The sequence below is a fragment of the Tyto alba genome, unplaced genomic scaffold, assembly GCF_018691265.1.
Source record: "Tyto alba isolate M040663 unplaced genomic scaffold, T.alba_DEE_v4.0 Super-Scaffold_46, whole genome shotgun sequence".
NCBI lineage: Eukaryota > Metazoa > Chordata > Aves > Strigiformes > Tytonidae > Tyto > Tyto alba.
This window is the reverse complement of record NW_024881322.1, coordinates 4,127,340-4,148,829: the sequence shown is the minus strand read 5'-3', so window position 1 is coordinate 4,148,829 and position 21,490 is coordinate 4,127,340. Positions and strand designations below refer to the sequence as shown.

The 21,490-nt window shown below is 40.9% G+C and overlaps 1 protein-coding gene across 2 annotated transcripts in view; it reads right to left on the bottom strand.

The window, feature by feature from the left end:
• Positions 1 to 2,036: 2,036 nt before the first annotated feature.
• ANO10 (anoctamin 10) overlaps positions 2,037 to 21,490 on the bottom strand; it is a 123,987-nt gene continuing 104,533 nt past the window's right edge. For both annotated transcript variants that reach the window (XM_032991269.2, XM_032991270.2), the window contains exon 13: positions 2,037 to 2,923. In XM_032991269.2, the coding sequence (XP_032847160.2) occupies positions 2,888 to 2,923 (36 nt within the window). In that variant the 3' untranslated portion in view covers positions 2,037 to 2,887. The remainder of the gene's footprint in view (positions 2,924 to 21,490) is intronic.

Below are 21,490 nucleotides of genomic sequence, written 5' to 3'. Positions count from 1 at the left end.
GCCTTTGCTGTACGCAAACGGCTCGAGGGCCCCGAGGAAGATGAGGGAAGGGGCTTACCAGGAACCGGACCCCTCCGACCCGGGTGGCTGCGTTTCCTTTCGCTTCAGTGCACGTCCCCCTCTCCCCCCCGGGGCCCTTCTCTCTCGCACGCCGAAAAAACCAGACCCCTGGCCTCATCGGTCAGCTCTGCACCGCGGGAAAATAAAGTCTCCACTTCAGTTACCCAGACTAGGAACAGACATATAGATTACACACGCTGTGCATGGCAGTTACAAGTAAGTACCTTATATGATTTATTCTTTCTAATATTTTCGTCGGACAACAGGTTTTTTTTGTCAGTAAATTTCATCCCTAGCATCCCACAATTTCTACAGATGCACCTATAGCAGAAAAAAATAATACAGAGACATTCAAAAGTATAAACAAACATTTTTTTCTCTCAAATGAGAAATTAAAACCGACGACATCATGACTGTAAAAAAAAAAAAAAAAACAAAAAAAAAAACCCACCAAACCCTCCTATCAAACACTATGAAATACAGCAAACCCTCAGCAAAATGACAAAGAGCAGCCTACAGATGAACAGAGGCACAGTAGCTAAATTTTACTCAGTGACAAAAATATTACCCGGCAATATACAGGTAACATTCCTCAGCAAGCTAGAGCGTATGCTGTTTAGGACAGAAACCCTCTCTCTATCATGATGATGCTAAAATAAGAGTTCTCTCACTATCTGGAACAAACTAATCCCTATAAAACAAAGGATTCCCGTACTTCCCACTTGCACTGCAGGAGGTCACAATTCCCCCATACTTACTAGCTTTAGGTGGAGAATCCACCGAAAGGACAGTATTATCCCCTTTTATAGAAAGGGAAACTAAGCAGACCTGAAGGGGTTTGCCTAAGGCAGGAGCACCACTTACTTAAACCTTCCTAGAGATTTTCCTGTTAGTCCACAGAAAGCAGGAAAATGGAAGAACAACAAGGACAAGCACAAAGTCAGTTTTGCAGAAGTCTACTTATTTTTTTTTTTTTTTTCGCATGATCACGGTTGAGATACAACTCTCTTTCTTTTCTAACCCACCTCAGTAAATTATTCCAGACACCTGATACAGTTGCCATCAGCAAAACACACCAACTTTACTCTCATAAACCAGCACAAACTAGCAGACCAGCAGAATCCCTTCAAAATGGCTACGACAAGCTCACAAGAACACCCTCCACCAGCCCGTCCCCCAGCCCGCAGGCTTTTCTTCTCCTCAACTGTTCACTCAAAACCACGGACTGGGCAGCACGAGCAAAACACCCAGAGAACGTGGGCTGCTTCAGACCACCGTGGGCAAGAAACTGCAAAGAAGCTGCGGGGCCTTCATGGAGAACGGGCTGGTCCCCTCCTCAAAAAACGGTTCGGTTTGGGGCTCTCCAGAGGGCTGCAGGGCGGGAGATGCGCTCGTCCCAGAGATCCCCGGTGGCTGCTCGGGGCAGAGCCTGCGCAGCCACGGCCCCGCCACGGCTTCAGGAACAGGCTGTGAAACAGCAGCGGCCCCTGAGATACCCCCGAAATAGCAGCAGCGTGGGGGACGTGCAGAGGGAGAAGCAGGAACAGAGGCGGCAGCTGCAGCACAGTTTTGCTCCTCTTCCCCAGGGAACGAAGCCGTTCCTTACTGGGTCACGCTTGCAGAATTTGAGAAATGCTAATTTTAAATTCCAGACAGAATACATTATTTTGGCTTAGTTATGTTACTCTGCTGGGGGGGCCCCTGCATTTGAAATGTGCAAAGTAGGCAAATACCTTAATTATTTTAACAGCAGAATTCTCCAAACAGAATTCCAAAAGTATCACACACAGGTAAGTTACATCTACCAAAGATGAAGGTCACAGCAGGAGAAAATAAACTGTCTCAAGGTCACAGGAACAAACACTGTAGATTTTGGTCCTATTACTGTCAGAAAACAATGAAACATTAGGAAAATTACCGTTGTGTGAAATGCAAGGAAAAAAAAAATAATAGATATTCACTACATACACGAGTACTGGTATATCAAGTATCAAGTTTAATTGATCTGTTACTATCAGTTCATTTGACCAGAAGATCCATTCATACAATATTGCAGTTCAAGATCCAGGGAAGTCATACCAAAATCTAATGTAAATTAGAAAATAAATACACTTCATAAATTACTGATCAGCAACCTGCTTCCCACTGAATGCTTTTTTATCAGCTTTTGGAAAGATTTGAGCTGGGGCTTAGTTAGATAACTAGAACACAGGAATATGTAATGCATGCTTTATAATATTTATGTTCAACTATTTCTCAGATCATACAGGGAGCAATCGTGTATCTCATTATGCAATATATAAAATACTTAAATTCATTTGCTATGTGCAAACAGTAGCTAATAAGCAAGTCTTTGAAATAATGCAGGATTGATTAGTTATTGTAATAAAGGAACAAACGGGGCAATAACCCCAAAGTTACACAGTACACTGTGAATTAAATACTTGTCTACCTTCTTTGTTTACTTTTACAAAGTTGCAATTGAAAACTCTAGTTAGCTTCTGGATGCTTACTCACAGGATCTGTTTTCAATCACTTGAAGCACAGTGAGTCTGGCAGGTTTCAACCAGACCTAGCAGAAGCTGGAGTGCTTTGTTTGGTGGTAGCGTCACAAACAGTTGCATAGAAGAAACAAAGAGAGCAGAAGAAAATATCCATTTTTACAGTGTCAGGCAAAGAATATTTACCAAGTATCATATAAGGAGGTGCCACCTACTGAAGAGATGGTAGAGTGCACACTCTGAGAGCTACACATCACCATAAACAAATGCTCAAGAGGTGCCCGCATTCACATGTGACTGCTTTAGTCATCCTCCTTCCTTCATGTTTATTCCTCCAGTGACTCAGCTGCAAGCTTCATTTGCTGTGAGAGAAGGGAAAAAAAGAAAAGATGCACTCAGTGCAATGGTAGCATGACGAATTACACAAAATCTGAAAGCAGGACACTGTTGAATCCAACTGAATAACGAAACTACACAAAAAAGTAACTCGAGCTTTGGTAGTTAAAAACAAAACCACAAGTCTGTTACGCCTCACACCTAAAAATGACACAGTTTTATCAGAGGTATTGCTTTTTCCCCCCAAAAGACTCAGCGAATGATGACGCAGTATGTACATTAATTAATTATTTTTGTGATGAATAACGCCTTATGCTGAAATGGCTGGGCCCAACTGATACAGAACAAGCCCTTCTCCCTCTGACTCATGACCAGGGGGAACTGCTGTATGAACGGCAAAAGGAAAAGCCGGGGGGAACGCCCGGTGTATTGGAGCTGCCTTCTGCCACTCCTAGGCGAGAGCCGTGCTCGTGACAGCGCCCCGTGGGAGCTGCCACCGCGGCTCCTGGAAATCCCCGACCCCCCTCTCTGGTCAGGCCCGTGGGCAGGGTGATGGGCAGCCCCCGTACCTCTCCTCCGGCAGCAAGCGCGCGCCGGAACAGCTGATGGGCCTCGCTGGAAATCTGCTCTTAACCTTTAGGAAGACCGACGCCAGGCTGGAATTAAGAACGCTTATCTCTGAACCACAGATTGCTACAGGATAATTCTTCGAGATAAGCTTCAGATAACCAAAATGCTCACCCCAGTGAAGCACTACGGTATTATTATGGCAGACACTCATTCTGAAGACACACGTGCAATTTGCTCGGTCAGGGGGGAGAATCTACCTACTGGCCAAGTTGTATGCACATTTTTAAGGTACATTCTTGACAGATGTAAAATTTTAGTTCGCTGTGATGTCTTCAATACTGTAGAAGGGTTTTTTATTTTTAAAAAACTCATAAAAGTCATTTAGCCTTAAATAGTTATGTTTTTAAGTAAACTTAAAAGGTCAATGAACTACTGACAATGCTGCTCCCCATATCCCACTGCACGAATGTTAAGCTGTAACTGTTATTCAGTATTTCTGTATTACCCTGTTTTTTTTTTTTTTTCCTTCTGTCAAATTGAACGAAAACATTCTGTTATATAAGAAGGAGGTAGCAGACTGCTATGGTGACGTGTGTTATTTCCAATCCTGTCGTTAACCGCTTTTGTTTTCACTGTATCTTAGGACATCACCAGAGAGATCTCACTGTGAAACCAGAATAACAATTCCAGGTGTCGAAAGTATCTGCTGAGTAAGAGAAACCAGAGCCACTCTTTGAAGCTTCTCGTTAAAGAGGATGTTTCATAATAAAGAATTTACAGAGGCAACACGAGCGCAGTTTAAGCTGTGCCAAAGGCATCTCTCACGTATCACCTGGGGTTATCAGCTAAAGGTCTTGCAACATCTGGAAGTCCGGAAACCACCCTGATATACTAAAGAAGTGATTCCAGTGACTTAGGTCCCCAAAGAAAAAGACCGAGAGACAACAGCCAAAGGAAGGAGACTAGGTGGAGACCAGCCCAAAGGACAGGGTGAGGAACAACGGCGAGGAGATGCCCAGCACTGATGGAACTCGGGAGGCCACAGGCTGGTGTCCAGCGTGACTGCCTCCTTCGCAGCAATTTGGCTGACAAGAAAAGAAAAGAAAAAAAAGGTGTGGACATGAAAAAATTCGAGTGCTCACATGAAGAAATAATTCACGCAGCTTCCAAATCCTAAGCAGCTGTGTAGTTTCCATATCATCCACCCGGTGGTGGATGGACATGTGCTGCTGAGTTAAAAGTCCCTCCTTTTATGCTTGTACTTTATTTTCTACAAATAGCCCAGTACGTGTGAGTTATTAGAAAGACAAATACCTAATAATGCCATCAAAAAAAAATTGGAAAAGAGGAAACTGCAAATACAGTGGACACTTTTTAACATCAAGATGTCAAGATTGCTTTAACACAACACCTTCTAACTTGCCTTTGCCGCTAGTCTGTGCCTGAGCCCATTCCAAAACATTACTCTGCATGATCAAACTGACCTACAATAACTCTTCTTTACCATTTTTATCTGTATTTCCATGCCATCTACAAGGGAAGTAAAATTAGTTTGTGATACAAATATTTATATGCTTCTCCATAGCAACAGTGAAGAAAAAAATCCACAGCTAAGTGCTGGAATACAGATTCCTCTTCTGCATCCTGATTGGCTTATTTAAATAAATGTCCGTGTAAAACTACAGCATCTTAATTAAAGTGACTTCTACCCCTATTAAAACCCTTAAAAAGATATCGAAGACAGCAACTTAATTCAGTTCAGGATTCATCAAATTCAAACCTAATTCTCTTATTTTAGAACTATTTTCTTAAATTCTGAGTGTTGTTGTAATTACGCAGGGATTGATGAGGAAGGTAGAAAACTGTAAAGCTATTTTTATTCTCTGATTTCTGCAGGGATTGCCAAAGTCTGGAAAAAAACCCCAAGCACATGACTATTAATGATGACTAGATAGTAATCTGTCCAAAAATTTGGTACAAGCGGTACTACTGTCATTTATTTTTGAAGGCCCTCCTAATTTTAACTGAGCTAATCTTACGCTAGTATTTTCTTATGCTGGCAGTCTTATGCTCGTATATTTAAAATATATGACAAAACCAAATTTCTCAGCTTCTTCAGTGAGAAAAACCTCTTAAATTAGCTTCACATGCTGCCATGGCACACACAGCCCGGGCAAAACCAGTCCAAATGCAGTCACTCTCATATTTCAGGAAATGAATCATAAGCAACGTGAGAACCACAAGAGCTGCATATTTCATTTCTTCGTTATAATTTCTAATAGCAAAACATATTCTGCAGTACCCAACAGCACCAGGCTCCCCTAAGAGCTATTACTTCAGCAAGCAACATGTGGTGGCACCATTAGACAGTGAAATTCTTTTCAAAGTTCAGGCTGAAGAATTCTTAAATTTTCTTTTCCTTTACAGTGAAAGGAAACATTCCTTTTTAGTGGGAAAATATTTCTCTAGAACAACATGTGGGAATGGGAGTGATTTTTTTTTTTTTTCCCCAAAACTGAGAAAGGAACTGACAAGGTCCATTTTAAGATCCCCTTTCCCCTGATGACCCCAACAGGCTCACTGACGAACCTGTGAGACTGAGTCAACTACTCTTCCATCAGAAAGACACCTCTTTGTAAGTTTTAGGTAGTATTTTAAAAATATAGCAAAATAGGTATTAAAAACTTCTCAATCTACTTTTCAAACCTCCTAGATGCATAATGACAAAGAAAAGCAACGTTCAGCTGAAGGGTATTAAAAGCCTCTGTAAACTAACGGGAGGCTTAGTTCAGAAGCGAGTCGGCTCGAGAAGCCACTCTTCATTTATTATCGGCTGAGAGTCACTGGCGAAAGGTTTAACGCTTCTGGTTTTGCAAAACAGGTGGGGGGTGCATGGCAGCTGATGGCACCGTCCCGCGCGAGCCAGGCCGGGCTCTGCGCCGCGCTCAGCGTCCCGCCTCTCCCTCCCGCTGTGTGGCTGTGCCAACTTCATGGTCTGGTTCATGCAGCGCGCCCAGCCACAGCAGCCCACGCATGCAATATACAGTGAAGCATACGTTTAATATTAGTTTATTGTAGTGGGGCCACGGCGTAGTTTATTCTAAATTTCTACTGTTAGGAATTGCTCTAAATATTTATCTGCTGTAATTCAGCAGATTTCCTATTTCCATTTTATTACGTTTAAATTTCTTTGTAAAGCACACGGAATGTAATTAGGCAGTACTTTCAGTAGAAACACCAAAAATTCTTCAATGCGGTTTACAAATAGGCATTACCAATTAATTCGTTTTCACCACATTTCAACGTTAGATTTTCTCAAAATACTTAAATAAAACGTAACAGATACATCACACCACAAATGCAGCTGCATACCAAGCCTGGAAATCAGGCTACTTCCTTTGTGTGTTCACAACCAGAAACACAAATTTCAGCACACCGGATATTGACTGTAGTTATCAACAACTGGAAACTCTCCGGTTAAGGGGTTTTACGGAAGCCTGGTCTCACGAGTTATTGCTATGAACGATACTACTTGATATAGGCAAGGAAAAGAAACAGCCAGAAGCACGAACTAACAGAAACACACAGGAATGCCACAGAGCTCGACTAAAGCAAAACCAGCCGATTCGCCGAGGTCGCTACCAGCGGCCGTGCCAGGGCTCTGTTCCAAGCCACGGCCTCGCTGGAAATCCAGGCCGTGCCCGTGGGGTGGGAGGGGAGCCGTGGGCCACCGCCACTTCCAAACCCTGCGCACAGAGCCCACGGAGGGCGAGAGGCCTCGCGGCTTCGCCCCGCGCCCCGAGCACGGCCAGGGTACGTGTCGTGGTTTGAGCCTGGTCGGCGACCAACCCCCGCAGCTGGTCACCCTCCCTTCCCGGGAATGGGGGAGGGAATTAGAGGGGTGAAGGGGGACTCGCAGGCTGAGATAGGAACAGTTTAATAATGGCATTAAAACGAGGACAATAACTATGATGGGAGGAAAACAAAAAGAAATATATAAACAGGCAATGTACAGCGTAATTGCTCCCCACCCGCTGACCAATCCCCAGCCCGATCCCGGCCAGAGACCCCGAGATACCAAGATCCCACAGTCGCAATCCCGGAAGCGAGAGAGAGAGAGCTCCTTCCCAGCCACCCCTCCTCTATCTAGTGAGCATGACGTTCCATGATATGGAATATTTCACTGGCCAGTTTGGGTCAGGTGCTCTGGCCGTGCTCCCTCCCTGCTCCCTGTGCCCTTGCGCACGGGCAGGACACGGGGAGTCGGAGAGTCCTTGAAGTCTCGGCAGCAGCTGAAAACATCAGTGTGCTATCAGCATTCTTCCCATACCAACCCCAAAGCTAAATCCAAAACACAGCACTCATCTAGTCCCCGGAAAGGAATATTAACTCTATTTCAGCCCAAACCAAGACAGTACGCCCCGGTGGCTGAGAAGCGTGGGCTGCCTTCCACAAACCCTGCCTCGCAGAGCCACCCGTGACCCTCTTGCTGCACGAGGGGACGGCAGGGATAACCCAGGGCTTCTGCTGTCACCAGTGCTCGTTTCGCATACACGCTCGTAATCTAATCAACCAACCTTCCTATATGGTTTCTACCGGACAGCCAACATTTTATCAGGTGGCTAACAGTCTCTGCATTCCTCACTTCTGGTTGTCTGTTTAACGTTGATTTCTTGCGCTTGCTGAGCTCTCTGTCAAATGCTTGGAACACTGTTATTTTCCACTTATGCTCTGCCTTGGTAAGCCAGCCTCTAAGTATTCTTAATTTTATCACTGCGTGTGTTAACGTCAGCTGACAACTCAACCACAACCTGAGGAAAACAATTTTAAAATATAAAAAGCATTTAAGAGTAAAAATCAATGAAACCAGGAGTTAATGACCCACGGGTTTGGTGCTGTTCCGTCTGCATACTCAACATATACCTACATTTGTACATATGAAGAACAGACATGTAAATGGCCATACCGTTAAATATAAAAAGACACAAAGGCAGATGTTTCTAATCAGCAACTCCATCTTCTGCTTTTCCTGCGTTCACCACGTGGAACAGCTCATTAGCAGTTTACTGCTTAAAGCAAGCATAGTGTTCCATGGCATCTTTCTCACTTTCTCAAATTATTATAGGAAAACATGATGGATATATATTAAAATTATTCTTCCCTAATGGTGTACAGACACAACAAATGTACTTTCCTGGGCCTTGAGCTGTTTGCTGACAACTGCAAGAACTGTATCAGCTTGATCCGTAAGTACCAGCCAGTTACAGAACAGGCAAGTTAACACCCACTTCAAAACTCACTAAGCCTCTTCCTCACCCAATATTTCATTCTGTGTAAAAGTTTAAAATCCTTATTTAATGGAAGTCTGTTTTCACTGATTATAATGCTTGAACATTGTGGTAATTTCATAACTGGAACCACAAACCGTCCTTCACGGTTTTCACATGTGGCACTGAACACTCTGCAGGGAACGGAGCTTAAAGACTTCAGGTTTGGGGTAACTTGTAAGCCTCATTTCTGACTCTGACCAGTTTTTCAGCAACCTCTTAGTTGCCATAGCTGGAAAGGATAACCGATGATTGTTTACAACAGTAATAAACACCTTCTATACTAGTATACTCCTGTTTATAAATCCCAGGACTTCTGTGATATACCACACAGCCACAATATAACACTGTATACTTTTTTTCAATAACTCATCCAGTACAACCCTTAAGTCTTCTTGAAAGCTATTGATTTTCAGAATGCAGTTCCCCCACCATGCCCCATTTAAGTATTATGATAAAAGACTTGTAGGAACAATTTCACAACTTCCTTCTTTAGCAGAGCCAAGACCAACGTCTCTGATGTTGCAAACCACTGAAAACACCTCTCTATAAAGAAAAGTCATACCCGAGTATAAACCAGCCAAAATTCAGAATTTGTTGAGGAGCTGAGAAGAATCTTAAACTGAAGATAACAATAAACAAATGCTGAACTGTGTAGCTCTCATGAGAAAGACTCTGTAAACTAATACAATAATTTAACTTTTTGAGGACTGAGAAGTTAGCAAACACTGCAACTATTATCCTCCTTACCTCTAGGCTGCTTCTGGAATATCGTGTCTAGTTTTGGGGCCTCCAGTATAAGAAGGATACTGATCCCCTTCACGGAGTCTAGCCATAGGACACAAGATGGGCAGGGAGCTGATGCACGTGCCCTGTGAGAAAAGGCTGAAACACCTGTCAGTATCTACAAGCAAGAAAATGGAGACAGGCTCTTTGCTGAGGTGCGCAGCAAGAGAACAAGAAACAAAGTGGCCAGAAAAAAATAAGCACACCCCCCCCACAAATAATATTATTTCACTACAAGGGTAACTAAGCACTGCAGCAGGAGCCCAGGGAGATTTTGCAGTCTCTGTCCTTGGAGATCTGACTGGAAAAAGCCCCAGGCAACCTGGTCTGAATTTGGTGTTGACCCTGCTTGGAGTAGGGGGGTTGGACTAGAGACCTTATGAGGTCCCTTCCAGGCTGAGAGATTTTTATAGTTATTCCTTCAGAAATTGTGACAAAGAAGTTTGCCTGGACTCTACAGATCTAGACTTGGAATCTGATACAACAAAGAACAGGTAGCAGCAAACAGCAAAAAAATAATTCTTTTCTTTCCTGTATGTCTAATTCATGACAGAATACCAAGCACAAAAAGCCAGTGTTAATGAAACAGTAAGTTTGCAAAATTAGTAAGTGCAGAGTCAGGAAAACTTGCAGAATCACGTAATATGTGCCTTGGAGTACTGTGCCTGATTAATAGCACTGTGAGCCACAGCAGACAAAGCAACCCCATTTGTAGTACATTTTTTCTGAGGTTTTTTATGATCTACTTCATAATGTCTCTGATTTAAATTGCAAAGTATTAATTAATACTTATTGCAGTATTCTTATGGTATTAGTCACCCTTTGCTGAACCTCATTTTAGTTCAGTAGATAGTACAAAAACGCAGAAATAATAATAGAAGCCACATTAGATAGTATCGTGGTATTTTCTTCAGAAGTATAGCTTACATATGCTCCCTGAGAACATTTACATTATTTTTATCTTCTTGTAGGTCATACTTTTTAAAATTCAATTCTTTCACTGTAACTGACCACGTAGTTGCAAAGTGAAAGATAAATGTGCAATGTCAAGCACTACGTCCGAATGCCTGCGGAAGAGCGTGTGCTCTGGCCGCACTCACAGGGTGCCAGACCCGCCTAGCAGATGCTGTCCCCTTTAGTCCATGCAATTACATCTCGTCCAGTAAACAGCCAGTCAATAGATTTTGGAGTCAGAAACTACTGAGCAGCTATAAAAGCAACGATGCAAAAGGTGACATGACCTTGCTCACATCCAGGAGCGGAGGGGCGGACTCCACAGTCCCTCTGGCTCTGCGCCTCTCAGTCATATATTTCTTTAATTTTATGACCTGGGTCAGGCAGACTTTGCTACAGCTTAAGGATACAGTTTGCTCCTAGGTTAGTAGCATGTCAACAATGTTTTAATGATCTCAGGGTGAGCTGCGATAAAACTTATTTTATCGGGAGTTTTGGATAATGTTAATTACCAGTTTGCAGTTACTAGTTACAATCAAGAGAAAATGGGTAAAACAAACCATTCCTCCGCTCTGAAGTTTAACAAGCTCATATGCTAAGCAGGATGGCCTGAGCAGGCACTTACCCTTTGGAAGAGAATTGCCCAGCACTTTGACAGTTTAATTAGGCCTCTGGACACAAACCCCTGAGAGGTGGATGTGCCTGACACTGAGGCGTAAGCGCAGGCGTAGCTGAGTTAGCCTCATACCAACTGCAAGAGCAGCAACAGCCTGGCTGAGAACCAGGTTGCTCGGTACACGCTCATTTACTCCTTAAGCTCGTGGGCTTTGCACTCCCCCTGCCTCATGATTCGGGAGGCACGGCTGAGAAACAGCGAAACCAGTGAACCGGCATCTGAGGAAAACACCAGCACCGGGGGCGAAGGGCCCGGAGGCGGCCAGTGGCACGGCAGCGAGGTAGCCAACGGTCCTCCCGCCTCGCTCTTCTGCTTGAGTGATAAAGCGCTCAGGTGACAGCAAAAATACACGGCTCGCTACAGCTTCTGAGAGAATATACGCTTCGGTCTAACGCTTTCAAGCCAAGCAAAGCTGTATGAGCTCTGTGCTCCCATTTTTTCCAGCTGAAGGCTGTGAGGGACCTGCTGGGTTATAGACACAAGCCTCCCTGGGGTGCATAAACCCACGTTGTAGAGGTTTAGCAAAGGAGACCACACAACATCTGTTCCAGTATTACACGTGCCAAAACCCACAGAGTTTTTGCCAACATCCTTTAACAAACCCTATTGTACAAAAGGCAAAAGACTAGTTTAAACTACTTAATTCCCCAAAAAGAACGGAGGGGGGGAAAAAAAATAATCTAAGATCATGAGCATGTCTCCTTGTAAACCGAGCAACAGCAGGCCAAAGGCTGTGTGAAAAGCAGAGATGGTCCTTCAAAATGAATTATGTCCAACCCTCAGAAGAAGATAAAAAAAAAATCCCATAATCCCATTACTTTCTGGCCGCAGATTGGGCCGTCACTGAAACCCAGGCACGCAAAGCCCCACACCTGAGCACCAGCACCCTGTCCACTCTCTGCTCTGCCAGCAGACTCAAAGGCATGGCTCGGCCTAGCCCAAGCCCAGCCGGCCTGAGTTAGAACCTGGGCTCACATCTCTTTCTAAATTCATTAATTTGTGGATCCGTACAGAGCCCTATTTGGTTTCCAAAAAGCAAGTAATAATAATAATAAAAGGTTACTTCTCTATGCAGGGAATTAATTAGGTAATCTAGACTGGACTCTACATATGAAACTAAAACCCCAAATTCAGGCACTATTTTTGGCCATTTCTATCTGTGACATAAATCTGATATAAAAAGCAGATAAATACGTAGGGTGAATGGCTGCGCTCTGTCCTGCTACCACACACCAGGCACTATGATGTGAGTGCAAAACTTCCGTCTCTCTTGCAGCCGGCAAGAAGCTTCAGCCTGACAAATACATCAGATGTCACCAGAGAAATCAAACAACTGAACAGTATAAGTAGAAAAGATACTCGAAGTAGAAACCACGTGTTTAGAAATTAGACCTCCACACTAAGTGCTGGGCAAAAACATAGCAAAAGCAACCACTCTTTTGAAGGGGCTTTTTCTAAGAAGGAATTTGCCTCTCTGCTAATCTGCTATATCAGCATGGAAAGTGAGCTTAATTCTAACGTTATTGTTACCACAGTATTAAAAAAATAACATTTCACTGCAGTAAAAACTGGAAAAACTATTAAATGTTTAAAGTATTTGGTGAAGAAGAGCTATTTTCAATTCTACTCAAGAGTTTCATAGGCAAGGAATCCAAGACCAGCAGCAGAAGGGACCTGCCAGGTCATTTTACTTTTCCTCCCTTGTAGAGTTTGCTCTCCTGCCCCAAGTACTTGTCCTTAAAATACAGTTTCCAGTAATATTTTTATTCTTGCCTTTCTCTTCAAAGACAAACTTCCTTCTACTTCCTGTGGGGGCTCCGCTATTGACTATTCACAGCCCAGTGAAAAATAATCAATACGGAGCTGGTAACCAGTTGCTAGTTACAGTAATTTTATAAATATTCTGAACAAATCAGTTCTACCAATTTTAAAGTACATTAAAGGTCCCTTTACAAATACTTTTAGCATAGCGACAGCACCACTGACAGAATTCCTTGTTCCACCAAAGACACCTGCAGCAAGGTAAATTCCCGTTCTGCCAAGTACCCTCTGCCTTGGGAAGACTATGCACACATGGAAAAACAGGCAATCAATTTTCCCTTAGTTAAACACTGGGATAAGCATTAGTATTGATCAGTTACAGGTACTGATTTGCTTGAAAAAAATATATTTAAGTCAATATATCTATCTGATCAGATAAAGACAATTACTCGAATGCATTACGGTGGATTTTATGGTTTGATCTGGCTCAGGAAGTTCTTGAACTAAGCACGGGCAGAGGATGAGAAAATATTACAGGGAACTAAATATATGTGAGCCCTGCTTTTTGCTCTATCCTAGGCATCTGCTTATCGTCACTTTGGGGCCTGGCCTCGAGAAACTCTTCATCTCACAACACTTACACAGATATACACACATACAGCTTATTAAACTTGCCATTTTCATTAAAGATGTATAACTGGACATGAAGCATTACTCAGTGAACTACAAAAGATGGTCTAATATACAGGTAGGAGAGTCAAAATAAACTTTGAATTAGCTTGCACAGATAGTTTGAAAATGAGTAAAAGGTTGGTTTAGTAGTTTGTAACTCTGCATTTCTTCAAAATGAGTAAAGTTATAACAGCTGATATACGTATATCAGTGTTTATAGGTATATATAGGTGCACCAATATGTATAAATTACTCTGCTATGCCCGTAGTAATTTTAAACAGCCTAGCAAAGGGTAAAGGTCTAGTTTTCTTGGAAGGCAATGACAAAGTTCTCATTTACTCCAGTGAAGCAGAATTTCCCCTTACGTGCTTCCTACGTGATGAGTGAACAAAACTTTTTTCCTTTTTTCCAACAAATTAGTGGGAAGAAAATCTCTCTGCTACAGGTTCTTTACCGCATTTGTTCAGAAGTGATGTAGCACTTGATTGGTAAAGCTTCTGCCTGCCTGTCTGCTTTTTCACGAGAACAAAGTACTCCTGTGTGCTGCATCAGTGAGTTGCTGTACTCAGCAGCACTGCTGTGCCCCAGGTGCTCTTCCTCCAGAGCCCCCTTTCTCAGAGCTATCTGCATTGCTACCAGAGACACTCAAATTTTTGTGGTTTTCTGCCTCTAACACTATCAGCAATTTCTTAGCAAAGCTTTATGAAATTATTTTTCAATAAAGAACAAGCTACGGAAAATTAAAGCTGTATAATAGCTACTATTTTCAGGCTGAAGAGATATGAATTTTTAAGCAGCTTTGTAACATGAAGACAAACAATGATCCGTAGATATGCTGGATATTAGTGTGTACTCTGTTTCTAAGATCTGCTTTAGTGTCTTGGTACACCCTACACTATATCAGCAATTACAGAAAAAGATTTTAGGATGAGGTGTAGATTAGAAAAAATGTAGGAATGATTTCTAACTACTTAATTTTATTATTTTTAAACTCTGCCAACCCTGTAATCCCATTTTCCCTCAGTTAAATTTTATGCAGAACAATACATAAAGGCATAAGCAGATCACTTGTATTACATAAAATACATACACATTTCTAAGAATTTGTTTTAATAACACTGTAATTTTTAGGCTTAGAACTTCATATTAAAACTGTTACCATCTGAACAAAGCTTATTTAACTGCAAAATACTTAAATGACTGCTAAAAAGGGTACGCATACTGAAATTTTCTTTTACTTTTTCAGCATGAACCTTGTGTTTATGCAGCCTTTCCATGCACAGTGTAAATTTCCATATGCCTTGGTAACGCTCCTTATTTTTTCTGCTTTATCACTTCTGTCAAGTATTTTTGCTTTCTTTAGTAAAGCCTTTTACTCGCTTTCCTTATTTATTCCTTGCTGATTCCCTGTGCTGTGTTCTTTTGTCCTAGTTTTACCCTCTTGCTTGGATTTTTACTTCCAATTTCTTCAAACCAAGAAATTGCTTCCTTCTGCACCCAAATTCACTGGTCAGTAAGGGTCAAACCTGCTGGCAGAAGAACTGCCAAGAGGGCTGGCCCTGGGGGGAAGAGAGCCACACTCCTCCTCCCATTCCCGTCATCCTGCTCCGCTTTTCAGGAGCAGTGGGAAGGAAAGCAAGAACAAAGTACCACTAGCACAGCCCCGCTTTGCTGCTCTGCTCTGAAGGGCTGGATAAAGCCTGGCAACAAACCAAAGCCTAGAAATAAATGTGTTGAACTGATACAGGCTGCTCCAGTCCAGCCACTCCTCTAGACTGACCTTCTTCCTTTGCTTTAATGGAAATTAGAACTAATGGTGCCAGCTTCAGCATGCACTGAGGGATTAGCTATTGTGATTCATGTTAAATGGCCACACTAATTTCATTCTATCAGACCTCAAGGCTTTGCTTTGAAATGTTTCTTACACATTGCAAAGTGATTTTACTGGGTACCCTGGGTTACCAGTACCGTCACATTCCTATTTCTCAATTTGAATCTATCACAACAATAAATATATTATCTAGCATGCAACCACAAATATCTAAATTTCTCTTTGACACATTAGCTGTAGCACATTAAGACTCTGTCCTATTGCTAAGAAACATTATACAACACTACCATTTGTCAGAAAATACATGTTGTCTTATAAAATTTATAGTAAGACTCTTTATAAAATAGGTTGTTACATCTGTCAAACAAACCAGATTAAAAAAAAAAAAAACATGTCAGTAAGTGCTGCCAAAGGACTCTAAATAAATATTTAAAACATCATATGATTTTGCATCAGTAAAATGAGTTAATATTATCCAGTGAGTCACCTAGTTAATTCACTGTAAATTTATGTGATGGTATAAGATGGAAGGTGAACGCACATTTCCACAGATCCTTCAGGGCAAATCAAATACACAAGCTGGGACAGGACAAATAATTACAAAATATTAACAAGGTGCAGAAATCCATTTCCTGCACTTTAAGTTTGATAATGTCAGTGCTCACACGCTCGTGTTTCCTTTTTAGCACTGAAAACAATCAGAAAGCAAAGAGTGAAAATGCCATATACCATTACAGGACCAACAGAACTGCAAAACCTGTGGCAATCAATTACATCCTTTCGTAAAATAAGTTACAGCCATAGTAAAAGATTTCTTCAGTAACCTAAGGCCAACACCTCTCTTACAAAGAAAGTGCATAATTTGCCATATTAATAGGAAATAACGGTAATTATTAGTGGTGTAAGGAAATAGATCAAAGGAAAAGAGTATGCCCAGTAAAAATAAATGGAACTGTAGGCCGTGGTCTACAATAAGCCAGTGTAAGAGTGCATTTACAAAAGGAACTCAGTGCATAAACACACACACAGAGGTTCTCATTCTCTCTGTACCTCTATATTGCACCTATACATATACAAAAAATAGAAAGAAAACGTATACACACACAGAGAAGAACAAATAAAGAAGATTTTAACAATGCTAGTTTCACAGGAATAAGCAGTGTCAGTATTTAAAGCTGCTTGTATTCAAAGGGGCATTATCAACAATTTTAACAGGAAGCTGTCAGGTTTTGCTTTCCATGTGCTGGGTTTTGTTACCTTAAGAATTCTCCTGCTGATGCCTTCCTCATTTGTAACCTGTGAGATCTGGAAATCGGCCAATATCACTACCATAGTGTTATGGGGAATTCACACTTCAGATCAGCAAAGGAGTTGTTTACCAGACAGTACACCCTAAAGACTAATTACCTTTAAACATTACTTTAAAATATAAATGTTACTCTATGTTACTAAGTATTCATCTCATACATAAATAACCTTCAAATAATTATATTTGAATTTTGCAATCTTATTAACTTTTGATCAAAGAACTATATCCCACTGAAACTGCTATCTGCTGAGCATTCTTTGTGACTTTGATCTTTCTGTGACATGGGAATAATCACAAATAATATTGAGAAAAATATGTAAGTAACACCTTAACAAAACTTTCTCTCTTATGGAATCTGCAGGGGTTCATCTAAAAAGAAGTTTTTGTCCTGTGTGAGTGAATGAGTGAAACTCTTTTCTTGATTTCTACTGATCAGTGAAAAAACAGAAAAGAAAAAGCAACTCAGAATTACTAAGATCCATATAAATACTCCTGTATTAGATGTTTATGTAACAAACTGGGACCTCCACAGTGGCATTAAAAATAATCTTAGTTTTGAGGCAGATATGAAAATTCTTCCAATTCATGAGATAAGCTTAATACTAATTGATGTGGAAAGTAAGCAACTGCTCCTGTTAATAGTTATTCCAAAGTTTTAACAGCGTTCACTACACTTTTGTACACTTGTCATAGAGACAACAGGACTCATCATTCCCAGAGTAGTAGTAACTGGACGAAGTAATTAATGGTTTGGTCCGATAATTTCAACATCAAGTTAAAAACAAGTAAAGGAAACACTGGGTGTGTCCCACCTGCAGAAGAAGGGTGTCTACTTACCAGATGTAAGCCTGATATAGTCACTTTCTGTTTCTCAACTTGGCAGACCAGCTAAATTCTGGCTTTGCTCAACAGTACTTCCATCAACCCAAACCCATCTGTCTTTCATTTCATTAAGATTTTACCTCACCACTAGTTACCCAATGTGAGCTACAATGTGGTAAGAACAGACCTTTCTATCTCTCCAAAGATGACCGAGCCTTTTTCAAGAGACAGACTGATTAATTTGATAGCATCTCTCAAGTCAGAAACAGGAAGGACCAACTGTCACAAGAAACGTATCTATTTAGCAAATTTACTACTCGTCTGCATATATATAGGAGCACTCTTTCCTTCTGAAAAAAATCCATCCGCTTAAGAAGATGCTGATAAGAAACCCCATCCTTTCAGGGAAACAGAGTTTCTTAGTTTTTCAATTTATTTCAAACTATTCAAGCAAAGAGGGCACCAACACAGAGCTTCTCTTCACCAAATACCCAGCAATCCCTGTTTTGTTTCAGGCAGCCCTGCTCTTCCAATAGCATGTAAAATTGTCTTTAAACGTCTAGGGCTGTGTTGCTGCCCAAGTTTTTTCAAGTCATTTTTTTTTCTTCCTAGGTAACCAAAAGCAGTTCACAGGCAGAACTGTACAAAGTTTCTTGAACCTGCATGGCCAAGCAGACCATATATATATGTATAAGTAGCACGGATGTCAAAAAAGACCTCTGGGCAGGAACTTAACAGTTGTGCATTTTTATAAAGAGGTAAGGCAATAGAAACCCTAATGTGCATAAGCCCTCTAAGTGCTACAGTTCTATAAACACTGCAAAAATAAATAGTTACCTACCACACACAGGTCTTTTGTCTCAGTGTCTGTTCCAAATCTTAAAAAACTGGGTCTGGTGAGCCATTCTGGCAGATGTACCATCTCCTACATGAGAATCACCCAAATAGTTATGAAGACTTCTAAAATCCTGAAATTTTTTCCTAATTCTTTCCTATCAAAAGCTATGGAGTCAGCCTGAATGCACGTCTGCTAAACCCTCAAAATATTTTCTTTGCATTGGAATTTAAATTCCTCCTAACTTGTCTTCGGAGGAACTATGATTAGGCACATTCCTCAAAGTTTGATCAACCAATCTGGATATCATTAGATCAATATCACTCAAAATACCACCATATTTTTTGCCTTGTGTTTTTAGAAATGGTTTTAGCATTATCTCCATTTACCTGGGTATCAAATGTAACTGGTCTCTGTCCTTATCTAAAATCTCTAAAGAAAGTAATTGCTCTAGTATCAAAAGCTGGTTTTCATATTTGAAAGGAAAAATCCTTGCTTTGTGATCTTGAATGTCTTAGTTGCTTTTCCCTGGGGTTCTGGGGTGGTTTGGTTTTTTTTTTTCCCCCTAAATTGATGGTAATTATTCTTGGCACCTCTCCGTCCTTTCTGCTCAACTGTTCCATTAATTAATTTCAGAATTTTATCTGGGAGATGTTCCTTTCTAGCTTGTACTCTTCTACCAGAATAAGCCAATACTCTCCCAAACTTTCAGTGTCTGACAAGGTAAACAGGACATGTTTTGAGTGTTTCCTCCTCTGCTCCGAGGGACCAAGGAGAGGATGCAGAACTGCAGCAGACTCTTCAATTGAGATGTGCACTACTGCAGCATATATTGCTCTGGACAGCCTTGCTCCAAGATAACAAGGTAGATACTACAGGTATGGCTGGGCCAAAGGCAACGCCCCTGCAGAAATGACCGACCACATACTGGTTGTTTCTCCATGCATATCCCAAACTAGATCTTCCACATGAAACAAAAATTGAGGCAGTAGAAAAAGAATATGCGGGAATACGAAGGCTATTATTATCATCTGAGCAAGCAAATAAAAAGAAAAAAGATTCACCTAAGAAGAGAATTGGCCAAAAAAATTCATAGATTGGCCATACAGCCCTTACAAAGACTCAAGAATGAAAGGGAAAAAAACCCAAACAAACAAACAAAAAACCCAAACAGGGCAGCTAAACTACTAACTTTAGATTCTCTAAACACTTCTTAGGAAAGCAAACATTTCTCTTTTCAATCCATTTCAGAGGATATATAGACATCAGTAATGCACATTACACCTATTACTGGATGAATAACCTAGCAAACTACAGAGGAGTATAATGCTCTGAAATGATTTCTGAAGTTTTACTTGCTGTCAGTACAAAAGAAAAAAAAAAAAAAAGTGCTATAGTACCCTAACTTAGAAGATATTCTAGTTGTTTCTAGTCCTGCTTTTTCCGTTTAATTTTAATTTATTTAAAATACAATAAAGCATTAAAAAGTATCTGTCTGAATTTAGTTCTTTTGCCAGGTATTTTCCTCCTGGCTTCTCTAATCCGTCTTATATAAGCTGGCATCTTAAAAAGCATGGTTTGGTATGCAGAGCCTAATGGTACCACTGAAACCTCCTGACAGCCTGCTTCTCAGAAGGAAAAGGACATTATCTCACCAAAAGACCTGCTCTAAATAGTGTTCTCTTTTACATATGAGCTACCTCTCACCACATGCCATGTTACCTGTAATTCATACAACTGCACATCAGAGAGAACCAATGCTGAGAACACTTAGAAGAAAACTTCATTTGTTTAAGCATACAACTATTTATATAAAGGTATGATGCTTTCCATGTACCTAAATTATTTTCTGAAAATTCCAGTCTCTTATTAAACACAGAGCAGCAACATAATACTGCTTCTGTAACACAGCTATACCAAGTCTGATACGTATGCAATGATGTAAATATGCCTTGTCTATAGAAAGCTACAGTATATACCCCATGATTTCAAAAAGAGTTGTCAAAAATATATGTCTGACACTTCAGTTTAATACTTACTTCAGGAAGAGAAAGTTAAGGGGACTCCACTGTTGTCTACTTTCCAAATTACCTCAAAACACCTTTTAGTACTTCATAATGTGTTAAACCCACAACATCCTGTTCTCCATATAAATAATAAAAAAATGGTTATTTTCAGCTTGGCAAATTCACATTTCTTGCCGTTTTTACAGCATAGCATGTAATGCTACACACTTGGCAATAAGAATCTAAAATATTCCCCATGCTAACTGAATAGGATGCTGCATACTAATTAAAGACTGACATGCTCTTTGACCCTAGCCATCTTTCTTTGAGCACAAAACCTCTTGCATTTCCCAAATGTCAAGCCTTGCTGCTTTTCCACAGAAGCGTGTGAGACTTCAAATGCAGCAGAAATGCTGTGTTTATGAGGCACCAGAGGAGAATGAAAGAACAGGCAATGCTCGTACGTTGACTGTTGCAGACATTCAGGTTAAAGAAAAAGACAGTGTGTTTCATGAACACGTCAGGCCTCATTTGCTCCACTTAACGTGCTCTCTATTTTGCTTACGTATTGAAAAAAAACATTCAGTGTGACTAACCTCCTTATATTAACTTTTGTTTAATCACTTCACAATTCAATCACTTCATAGTTCAGCTGTTGTTTCAATGAGATGGTCTGCAACAGATTTGTTGGCAGTCTGAACTACATGGAGGTTCTGTCCAGAACAGCATTTTCTCTAGTCTTGTGCTAGAAACAAATCTGATTAAAGAGAAAATCAATGTATTTTATACATCCATTTCACATGCTTTATGATGTATCATCCTATTCTGAGTTTCTCAGTTCTCCAAATATCTGCCTTCCCCTCAGGTTTGTTCTCAGTATTTTCACATTTTGTACACACACCAAATTTCACCTCCCAGGAAGACTAACACGATACCCTTACGCAGTTTCACACTGTGGATGCATATTCATAACGAAATAGAGCATGAATACTTTTCTGCTTATCCAGTACCTGAAAAGTTTGTATATACCTCGCCCCCTCATG